This window comes from Salmo salar, chromosome 03 (genome assembly GCF_965601325.2).
Source record: "Salmo salar chromosome 03, fSalSal1, whole genome shotgun sequence".
NCBI classification, from domain to species: Eukaryota; Metazoa; Chordata; class Actinopteri; order Salmoniformes; family Salmonidae; genus Salmo; species Salmo salar.
Window position 1 is genome coordinate 36,053,341 of NC_138293.1, and position 12,129 is coordinate 36,065,469.

At 39.6% G+C, this 12,129-nt stretch overlaps 1 protein-coding gene across 1 annotated transcript in view; it reads left to right on the plus strand.

The window, feature by feature from the left end:
* The window catches only part of LOC106600425 (matrix metalloproteinase-16), a 44,170-nt gene extending 34,188 nt beyond the window's left edge, over positions 1–9,982 (plus strand). Inside the window, exons 7-11 of the mRNA XM_014191765.3 lie at positions 202–419; positions 4,374–4,512; positions 6,399–6,549; positions 7,402–7,517; positions 7,757–9,982. Of these exons, the coding sequence (XP_014047240.1) occupies positions 202–419; positions 4,374–4,512; positions 6,399–6,549; positions 7,402–7,517; positions 7,757–8,124 (992 nt within the window). The 3' untranslated portion in view covers positions 8,125–9,982. The remainder of the gene's footprint in view (positions 1–201; positions 420–4,373; positions 4,513–6,398; positions 6,550–7,401; positions 7,518–7,756) is intronic.
* Positions 9,983–12,129: the final 2,147 nt, after the last annotated feature.

Below are 12,129 nucleotides of genomic sequence, written 5' to 3' on the forward strand. Positions count from 1 at the left end.
AATGCCCTCAATCGGTTTAGTACACTAAATCTATGCAAAGTAGTATAATAATAGTATTGTGTATATAATTTAAAAAACATTTGTTTTATTGTTTTCATTAAAGGAATAAATGTTCAATGATAATGTTCAATGACAATATGTATATTTTTTATCCCCTTAGCTAGTTAGCTGGCTAGGCTAATGTTTCTCATTCATCCCCAGGTCCACCAGACAGGGCTCTCCAGCCCACCAGGGCCCCACCCACGGCCCCTCCCCCACGCTTCCACTCCCCCTCGGAACCCCGTAAGCACGACCGCCAGGTCCGGCCCCACCGCCCTCCTCAGGGCGCCAAACCCTCCAACCCCTACGCCAAACCCAACATCTGTGACGGAGGCTTCAACACCCTGGCAATCCTCAGACAGGAGCTATTCGTATTTAAGGTAGGTCGACATGCACAGATACTGTATAATGTACACTTGTCTACCCTATAAAATCTACAAAGTGTTAAAAGGTAATAGATTTTTCCTTCTGGTTCCGGTGGCATGCATTGAAACGTGTGGCTTTTCGCGGCTTTCTTTTGCAAATTACTATAAATTAATGGACTTATTTCCTAAAACTTGTCAATAATAAACATCATATTAAGGTGTGGAACATTCATTGTGTGACAAGGAATAACTAGTAGGTCTAAGGCGCTCCGGCAGCTAGAATTTGTCTGTTCACAATTCGACTGTGGGAATATGGCGTCTCTCAATACCAGATTGTTCGTGAGGGGGGAACGACAAATGAGTGTTTTTTTCTGTGGCTCCTGCTTTTTGTTTTACAGCCATGGGCTTATTACTTAATACTACCTTTTTTTTTGGGGGGGGGGGGGGGGGGGGCAACGCTAGCTATTCTCTCCTGGAATGTGAAAGGCCTAAACTCACCAATCAAATGTTCCAGCTGTCTTGATATTCTAGCAAGAAACCATATTGATATAGTGAAGTTCCAAGGAAAACACCTGCTCCAAAAGGACACGCATAGAATAGAGAACTACTTGTACAAACTGGCTGCTTTTTCATCAACCCCAAACAAAACTAAATGTGCACCCTAGCAAAAAATATTCATATTTAAATATCCTTAAATCATACACCATTAACATATTTTAAATGTATTTAAGTATATTTAAAATGATCTAAATTGGAACAACATTTTAAATACATTTAATGAATGCATTTAATGTCAATTTATTTGTATTTTATAACCATTCAAGTATATTAAATACATACAAAATTATCTAAATTGGGGCATGTTCTTAGAATATTAGATACTAAGGTGTATTCTAATATACTTTGAATACACCTTAAGTACATTTTATGTGTATTTCTCAAAAGTGGAATATTTTTCTTCTGTATATTTGTATTATTCTTTTCACTCTGTCATTTACATCATTATTGTGGAGTCACTGCAATGTTGTTGATCTATCCTCCGTTTTCTTCCATCACAGCCATTGTCTGTAATTGTTTTACAATCAATCACCATGGTAACGTCACTTAGCAGTTTCATTCCTGTCCTACAGCTCAGTTCAGAAGAACAACTGTACCTTTGCTATGTCTGGGTGGTTTAATTCATAATCCACAGCATAATTATTAACTTGAACATGCTTAAAGAGATATTCGATGTCTGATTTTGTATTGTTACCGATCTATCAATCATTGCCCTTTTATGAGACCTTCGAAAGGCTCCCTGGTCTTTGTAGTTGAATCTGTGCTTGGTATTCAATACTTGACTGAGGGACCTTACATATGTTGTATGGGGGACAGAGGAAGGGTTGGTCACAAAAAAACAAAACAATGTCGACCCCTATTACGTCACACAGATCCATGAAACATATTCTGTGATTTGTTAAGCCAAATTCTACTCCTGAACTAATTTAGGCTTGCCTAAACAAAGGGGCTGAATACTTATACAATGGCTATATTTTAGTGATCTAATTTGTAATATAAATGTTTTACTTTGATATTATAGAGTATTTTGAGTTCATTGTTGACAACAAATGACAATGAAATCAATTTTAATCCCACTTTTTAACACAATCAAATTTGAATACAAGAGGTATGAATACTTTTGCAAGGCACTGTATACTTATAGTGCACTTGATCACTCACAAGAGTTTAATAAAAAAAAATATATATGCTTCAACTTATTAAAAACAACTACTAGTGTATTTTGAATGAATATACTAAATTACAATTCAAGCGATTGAAATTAAAGTAGTTTTAATGTGTTTAAGTTTAATGATAGTAAGCATATAGTATACTTAAAGACTGAAAAATTATTAATTTAAAGTTCACTTTTAATAAGTGTATTGAAGGTTGATAGCATATTTATACTATACTACAAGACTAAAAAACAATGAATATAATATATTATAGTCTACTTAATATATATACTAGAAAAATACATCTCATATTTGAAGTATATTATTCAAATTTTTTGTATATTTCAGTATACTTTAGTATACTTGTAATATATTAAAATATACTATTTTTTTGCTTGGGTAATCATTGTGACACACAAGAAATAAAAAAGTACCATCTTGGGTAAAGGCAAAGACCAAGAAGGCAGAATCACTTTCCTTAACTGTAGCCATAATGGAAAGAAAATTGCCTTTACTCATATGTATGCTCCAAATTCATATGATCCTATGTTTTTTGATTCTCTGAGCAGCATATTATTAGAATTAAGTGAATTCCAACTGGTTATTGGGACAAACATGAATGCCATTTTGGACATGCGGGACAAATCTAATAAGACAAACTACAATCCATAGGCAGCCAAGGCTCTCCAACACATACTCTGATTACAACCTCATTGATGCCTGACTAGCTCATAACCCTAAAGCAAAAGAGTACACTTTCTATTAAAACAGGCACAAAACATTCTCCCGTATTGACTTTGTGCTAATATCTATTCCACTATTTTCTAAAATCATGAGAATAGAAATTCGACATATGAGCATATCTGATCATCATGGTTATTATTGCCAGATACAAATGCCAGAATCTCCTAAAAGAACCACAAGATGGCGCTTTAATGTTTCCTTACTACAAAATCATACTTTCTGTGAACAATTTGAAACTGAATTAAATTAATTGATAATGATTAACAAAAATGAAATTGATGATCATCAGATTTTATGGGATGTCATTGAAGGTTTTATTAAAAACAATTAAAGAAGATATCAGAATTGGAAAAGTTGTTATCGACGTTAGAGCGTTTTCAACAAACACCTTTATCAGACTAGGTAGTGACTACTCTTTTCTAAATCTATTTTTAAGACAGAGAGCAGAATTTGACATCCATCAAGTTAGACTCAACCTTTACTTCCATGGTAATCGATTCAGTCGTCTACTGTCTAACAAGCTTTGTAGTAATGATCGATTAGCGGATATTGCAACTATTGAATCTTAATCAGGTGAATTACTAATTGCTTCCCGTTTCTATAAAATAATTGTACACCTCTGATTGTACATCCACACAAAGCCAGATTGAATCATTTTTAAAAGCTATAAGAACTCATATTTTTTCAACTGAAGAAGCCAGCTTCCTGGGAGCCCACATCTCTCTCCATGACCGCAAAAGAGCATTGGATAACATGAATAAAGACAAATCACCTGGTTGTGACGGTATTTCTCCTGAGGTCTATCATTTTTGGGGGAACCAATTAGGTCCACTGCTACTTGAAATGATTAACACAGCCGTTCACAAAGGTTTGTTTTGAAGGGATGTAAACACAGCACTAATTTTGCTTTTATTTAAAAAAAAATTTAAAAAAGGACTCCACCCAGTGCTCTCACTATCACCTTCTATCTTTGATAAACACAGATATTAAATTATTTTCAAATTCAACATTTCTTTAAATTGAAAATTCTGTGAACTGTTTTGTAAGTTTTAATTTGACACAATACCTGTTAGCAATGCTAACTAGCGTTTTCGAATTTGAGAGTAAATAAAACCTACTATATTGATAAAAGTCACCTTGTCCGGAAGAGATTTACATGGTTATCAAAACGTCACGCCGGGTAAGCCTACACGAAACACAGCCCTTACTGTAAGTGCTTCTAACATTTCCTAAAATGAATGGTGGGAAAATTATTGGAACCATTTCTCTGTTTGACCGCTAGATTTTATGGTTATTATTACACTTCCACTGTTGACCATGTCCCCTGACTTTGGATGGAGAGATGTTAAAAGATATGTTTACATAAGGAGGTGGAAGTGTTCACTGAAGGCTTTCAGTGGAATCAATCACTGCTGGTTTTAGGGAATGCGACGAAGCAGGTTTTAGAGTTTGGGTTTATGCTACCACAGAGAAGGAGATGAAGATCATGTGTTGTTGTCTGCACCGTGTGTAGGACCAGTGGTTCTGGAGGGTGAGGGACAACTCAGTGGTCCCTGGCTACCCCATGCAGATCAACTACTTCTGGAAAGGCCTGCCTGCCAAGATCGACGCCGTCTATGAAAACAGCGAAGGGAAGTTTGTCTTCTTCAAAGGTGAGAGAAAGAGAGGAATGAGAGATGGAGGAGAGGAAAAAAGGAGAGGATGGGAGAGAGATGGCGGAGATGAAAGGGAGCTTATTTTACTCTTGTATCAGCAGAAGGTAGCATTACGTTTGAAGTGTAGTTTGAGGAGAGCAATTGAGAGAAAAAGACAGAGCAACGCAGTTTGTGGTCATCACAATGTCATATTAATAAGTACAAGAGAATGCCAATGCAATTAGTAGAAATATGTTCTAAATTGCATCCATTTTGTACTGTATGATAACAGGTGAGAGTTCAGCCCCTCCCCATCCCTCCATCAGGCAGATTAACATGACATCTGTCACCCAGCAGGATCACAGAGCATCATGCTTTATTTATTACCTCGTGGAGGAGCTACTTACTGGACTGGACTCCCAACACTTTAGTAGCCCCTTATTGTACTGCATTCACAATAAAACAACACTTCAGTAGCCCCTTATTGTACTGCATTCACAATAAAACAACACTTCAGTAGCCCCTTATTGTACTGCGTTCACAATATAACAACACTTCAGTAGCCCCTTATTGTACTGCGTTCACAATCAAACAACACTTCAGTAGCCCCTTATTGTACTCATTATAATTACACTAGTTTTCAAAAGCTCTTAAATAATCTCACAACACTATAGTAGCTCTTTACTTCTTCCTGAACTATGCAAATAAGTCACTGGCGTAATGCAGTCCCCCCCCCTTCATGTCTATGTGGCTGCTTATAGAATCGATGATGCCAGGGCATGTAGCCTGTAGCTTTGCTTTAGCTAATGGGTTGGATAAATGTTTCTTACTAGGCCTATTTGGTCGTCCTTTTCTCATGTTAATCCTAACATTTCACGAAGCTATACACAGTGTCTGCCGGCTGGCGGCAATAATGTAATTACTTGTTCGGTAATTAAAGTAGGACATTCAAACATTGCAGATTGTAAAATAAATTTTTGATGCAGCAGCATACTAATCAGCTCCCAATTGATTTTTGGGGAATATACAACGGTCCTGTATAGCCTACCTGAACATGCGTGACATGAGCTGTCCTCACGCTTTCTCCCAGCTTTGATAGAAAGTTGTTGTGCGTAAAACCAATCTATTAATGCCAAATGTATTGACTGTCCAGTATCCAGACGACCTGTCCCCAGAGCTTCTTATACAGTTCATCTCTTTCCTTAACGTGTTGAGGCCGGCAATTAAGAAGAATGAGAGGTTTAATTAAAGATGTTACAGAACTACTGTATTTAAAGCACCACTCCCTTCTGCCCAGTTTCCCTGATGTTGCTACGGCAATCAAGCTGTTTTTACCATCCCTGTAACTGTCGCTTCTGCGGAGAGATCGTTTTCTGAACAAAAACTCTCTGGGTCTGATATGCGCGTTTGAACACCTGAGTAAGCTCCACTCATTGCACTAGCGCCGTCGTAGCCTTGACCACGGCCTTTGTTCACTGATATCCCGTTTCTTTCAATCAGTTTCTTTTTTTCAAGGCTTGAGGCACTTTTTCAGACACATTCCTGAAGCCCAAGAAACAAACACTTAGCTTCCTAGTACGTATGTAATTGAAAAAGGTTTATAAATTACTTTTTGGAGGGTTACTGTAAAAAAAATTAAATAAGTAAATAAAATAGACATCGAGGACATGCGGATGGGCCCCCAGAGGTGTGGGCCCTCCGCCTTGCAGGGGCTGCGGGGGTGTCCGGTACGCCAGTGTAATAAGCCCTCATTATTGGAATGAATTAAAAGTCACAATTAGCGCCAGTACTGCTCACAGTGTTACATAGCAACAGTGTAAAACATAATGTTTGGACCCAGGCTCTGTTTGTGATTACTGGATAATTATGACCACTGATCCATTTGTGTCTATTTTTCTTTTTAGGGAACCGCTTCTGGGTGTTCAAGGACACTACTCTGCAGCCCACCTACCCTCAGGATATCTCTCTGTTTGGGAGCGGGATGCCCACCCAGAGTATAGAGACCGCTGTGTGGTGGGAGGACGTGGCCAAGACATACTTCTTCAAGGGAGACAGGTCAGTTTAACCTTCTCATGTCTCCATGACACCACATTGGTTTTTTATTCATAGTGACGATAGATTGCAGCTGATGACAGAATTGACTGGCAGGCATTGATGACAAGGGGCCTGCATGTTATGGAGGCTTTGAGACCATCTGACCATCTATTTACATTGGATTTGTTAGATTGTGAATTAGGTTGTATGTTATACTGTATTAGTTTTTATCAATGACGATGATACATGCTAGCTGATATAGAATTGACTGATATTGGCACGAATGTTGAGGGACTTGTCTGCTAAGGAGACCATCTATGTATGTGGACTGCAAGAGGATAAGATGCTATTCTTAGTACATGGTGTTTACCGATATGACTCAAATATTTTGTGAAGCTGTCATGGTAGATTAAATCATGTGAGGCGCTGACCCTGTTGCGAGGGCAGATCAAATGATTTGTCATGATGCTGTCATCATTCCGCAGTTGTTTTTTAAGACCACGCCATCGTCCCTCTGTGTATGACAGCATAACATTATCTTGAGCCTTAAAAGTTGTGTGTGCGTGTAGAAAATCATGAGATTATAGTGTGTGTGTGTGCAGGAAAGCAGGAAATGCAAACTTGTAGTGTTTTGGGGTTTTAAAAAAGCTTATAAAGTTTGGAATTTCCACTTTGAAATGTCCGACTTAAGTTGCCCTAACAAAAAAATGTATCAACCCCTATAAAAATGTAATTAATTATAATCCACATAATAATTGTAATTTCCTATTGCTGCAGGATTATTTCCCTGCTTTAGCAAACTGGCTCAAATGATGATCCTACATCTGTGTTTATGGATATTGACTGCAATGTTTCATTCCTACCTGGTTTTAGATACTGGAGGTACAATGAAGACATGAGGAACATGGACCCTGGTTACCCCAAACCCATCACGGTTTGGAAGGGCATCCCTGACTCCCCTCAGGGGGCGTTTGTGGACAAGGCCAACGGTAGGCCATCCATTCCTCCCTCTATATCCTCCTCTATCTCTGCATCACATCTCTTTCTAATGACTCAAATTGGCCTCTTTGTTCTATATAGCCTATTTATGCCTTGCTTCTCAGTACAGGACATTTTTGATGGTGTTCTAAAACTAGAAAATGTACATTTTAGGATCAACTTTTTGGCACAAGTCATTTTATTATCTTGTACGAATGTTTAAATGTTGAGTTTCCTCTCCTGTGAACAGGATTCACCTACTTCTACAAGGGGAAGGAGTACTGGAAGTTCAACAACCAGCGGTTGCGGGTGGAACCGGGCTACCCCCGCTCCATCCTGAGGGACTTCATGGGCTGCGACGGCCTGCCGGCCGACCCCGACTGGGACTGGAGCCCCCCAGAGGTGGAGGAGCGCCACTCCGACAGCAGCAACGGTGACGTGGACGTCGTCATCAAGTTGGACAGCACAGGGGGCACAGAGAATGCTGTGGCCATCGCCATCCCCTGCGTCCTGGCGCTGTGCATGATGGTCCTGCTCTACACCGTGTTCCAGTTCAGGAGGAAGAGCACGCAGAGACACATACTGTACTGCAAGCGCTCCATGCAGGAGTGGGTCTGAGCTGAACCTAAGAGGGGACTGGAACTGTAGGGGAGGTGTATGGGAACTTCCACTAGGGACTGTGCTCTCTAGTTGTTAAACTAACCCCCTCTGTGGATGGACAGTATGTGCAGTACAGTAGAGGAGTCCTCCTAACATGTTCGAAACTGTGCTTTGCCCTCTTTGTGACATGCAAGGTGGAGCGAAGCTAGCCGTCTTCATTCAAGACTATGATGGACTGTGGCTGCCAATTCCAACGAAGATGTGTCTGATTTAACTCTTGACTCTATCATTGGGTACACTTAGTAGTTATTGGAGAAAAAGGAAAGCTGTGTGGGACCTATGTCTATCTCTGTCTCTGCACGCCCCTAACAAGCCCTTACTAACTACAGTACAGTGGACCATTTAGTAATAGGCTACTACTTTTTATTTTCATGTCCTAGTAAAGTTCAAGTTTCCCAGACTCTGTGCTTTTTGATTTAATTCTCTTTCAAATATTAGTACTTGTGAGGTGGACTGTCTGATACCCAAACCAAATATGACCTTTGACCTATCTTCCCTTCCTTGTGAGGATTACGACTCCGGGATTCTTTGTTGGGATGTTTAATTCTAATCTAACGTCATCATGACATCACGCTTACGTTTTCTTTGGCCATGTCTTTTCCATATCTGCTCATGACCATCCGTCTGGTCTGGTGTGCTCTCTGTCTGTCTGTGGTCTATGGGAAGCAGCAGCAGCTAGGAACAGAGCTGAGAACTGAATAAGACTGTTGTGGCAGTCTGTCTCTAACACAGGGGCCAAAACCATCTCTGCAATATTTTGGAGACTGCCTTAATCATAGCTTACTTTTTTTTGTGTGTGTGTGTGTGTGTGTGTGTGTGTGTGTGTGTGTGCGTGTCGGTGTGTGTGCGTGCACGTGTGCATTAACATATCTACTGTATGTAGGCTCCACAAATCTGTATGAAGATAGTGGTAGTGGGGTTTACTGTATCCATTTCTTAACATCTTTTGACATGTTGTTCTTCTGACTGGCAGTGACAGCGGTTGGTTTTTCATGTATTCTTTTACATGGTGTGATAAAAAAAAAAGTTAAAGAAAAGCATAAAGAAAAAGTGGCAAAATCCTGGCTGTGTTCTGAAGACATATACAGTAGGTACAGTCAATGTGAATACAATATACAGTAGGTCCCAAGAAACATGTTACAGTATATTGTCTCTGAATTGCCCATGGTTGCCCTCCATGATATTAAAATCAATGTGGTTGTGTGATGTCACGTTCCTCTCGACGTGTGTGAGATGACTCGGTGAACGCGAAAAAACTTTTTTCTTTTAATTTTTAGGGATTTGAGTTGTCCACATTTGTGGTACTTCTTTTTTGTTTTTACTTAAAAATATTTGATAGAATCAGGATATTGAACTCCCATATCAACAGCTATATAAATACCATACAGTGCCTTGTGAAAATCTACACACCCTTGTAAAAGTTAACATTTTGTGCCTTAAATTTCCATCTAAAAAGAGATTAAATTGGGATTTTTTTTGTGTACACAATCTACTCCACAGTGAAAGAACATGGCAAAGAAATAAACTTTTTGGCCTCGATTTTAAAAAATTAATTAAAAAAAGGAAGGTTTGGGGCAAATCCAACACAACACATCACAGAGTGAAAAAGTGTATTTCCAAGTATTGTGGGGGCAATATGTTATGGGTATGCATGTCACCGGCAAGAACTGGGGAGTTGGTCCAGATCCCAAAAATATGAAAGGAACAAAGCCAATGTAAAAATGTTGAGGAAAACCTGCCTCAGTCCTCTGAAGACCTAACACTGCGATTTAATTGTATTTTTCAGTGGGACAAATAAACACGTTTTAATGCGAAATACACTCCAGAATGGCTTTCGAAGACATGTTAGTGTTCCTTAGTGGTCCAGTCTCAGTCCTGACTTAAATGTTATTGAAAAACAGAGACAAGGTTTGAATGTTTCTATACATCAATCATTTCAAATGAAATTGACTGAGTTTGAGCAATTTTGACAAAAACAATGGATATACAAAACATTAAGGACACCTGCTCTATCCATGTCATAGACTGACCAGGTGAAAGCTATGATGCTTTATTGATGTCACTTGTTGAATTCCCTTCAATCAGTGTAGACGAAGGGGAGGAGACAGGTTAAAGAATGATTTTTAAGCCTTGAGACAATTGAGTCATGGATTGTGTATGTGTGCCATTCAGAGGGTTAAGACTAAAGAGCCTTTGAATGGGGCATGGTAGTAGGTGCCAGGCGCACTGATTTGTGTCAAGAACTGCAACGCTGCTGGGTTTTACACACTCAAATGTTTCCCATGTGTATCAAGAATTGTCCACCACCCAAAGGACATCCAGCCAATTTGACACAACTGTGGGAAGCATTGGAGTCAACATGGGCCAGCATCCCTGAATGCTTTCGACACCTTGTAGAGTCCATGCCCCGGTGAATTGGAAGCTGTCCTTAATGTTTTGTACACTCAGTGTATGTTGCCCTAAAAAAGAGATTCCCAAACATTTTTGCCCCACAACACCATTTTGATATCTGATATCCACTAATGAGATGGGAGTGCTTGATTCATGTTGCGTCGGAGGTTCTTAAAGTCAGGGGGCGTGGTCGACAGTGCACACCTCATCTCTGCGGTCACTTCCAACCTGGATCGATATTTGGTTTTAATGCAGATGAGAGCACTGAATCCAGCTTCACACAGATATGAGCTGGCGAAGAGTACCATGAGATTTATGGTGCTTTCAAGACAACTGTTCCCACGTTCAAAACAACTGGGAACTGAGAAATCTCAGACTTCCGACCTGTGCTTTCAAAACAACTGAGAACTCTGAAAAAAACTAGCTCCGACTGGGAGAAAATGATTTGAACGGTCATCCAACTCGGAATTCCAACTCGGGAACTCAGGCCTCTTTCTAAAGCTCCGACTTTCTGACCTGAAGAGCATTGACGTCATGATTTGACCTTGTATTTTTCTGAGTTCCCAGTTGTTTTGAACGCGGCATAAGAACTCCGAAAAATATGAGGTGAAATCATGACGTCAGTGATCTTCAGGTCGGATAGTCGGAGCTCTAGAAAGAGGCCAGAGTTCGTCACGACCCCTGCTTTTGGAATCGCTGCCTTAAAAATTGACATTGAGAAATGTTCTATAAAATGTATTTCACTTTGAAAATGTGCAGTTGGTTGTGTAGATTGGTGAGAAAAAAAATATTATTTAATGTGAAAACTGTGCTAGGGGTGTGTAAGACTTTCACTAGACACTGTATCGTAACCCTTAGAAATCATAAAACTAAAGGGTTCTTATCAAGCCATACATTTTTCATTGTTGTTCTCCATGGATCATTTAATCTAGAGTCGATGTCCGCGCCCCCGCAGAAATGTCGCACTTCCGCATCTGCGCTGAAAGGTAACAGAGCTAGAGAGGTTTTTGGCAGACCATGAGACATCCCGAAAATCGGTCTTCTCACAAAATCGTCTGTAACTTCGAACAGTTTGGCCTACAAAACTCGATGGAAATGTGAGACTCTCACGAACAGGTACATGTCGGTAGTTGCTCTAGGACGCCCACAGGCCTCACAAGACTCGTCTGAAGGTCCCCAGGTACCAGTTCGAAAAAATAAATAAAGCCAAAAATAGGGATTAAATACATAACAAAAAAATAACAAATGTTATCTGATCTTTTTTATATCTCTCAGATATCAGACAGACGCTTCAGAACAAACTTCCTTTAGATTTTTTGGGGGGACTCGGTTGTTCAATGTGAATCTGTTATTCATTTACATTTACATTTACATCATTTAGCAGACGCTCTTATCCAGAGCGACTTACAGTAGTGAATGCATACATTTCATACAATTTCATACATTTTTTTTTTTTTTTTTATGTGCTGGCCCCCCGTGGGAATCGAACCCACAACCCTGGTGTTGCAAACACCATGCTCTACCAACTGAGCTACAGGGAAGGCTGTAGCTCAGTGTGTTTGGATAGGCTAA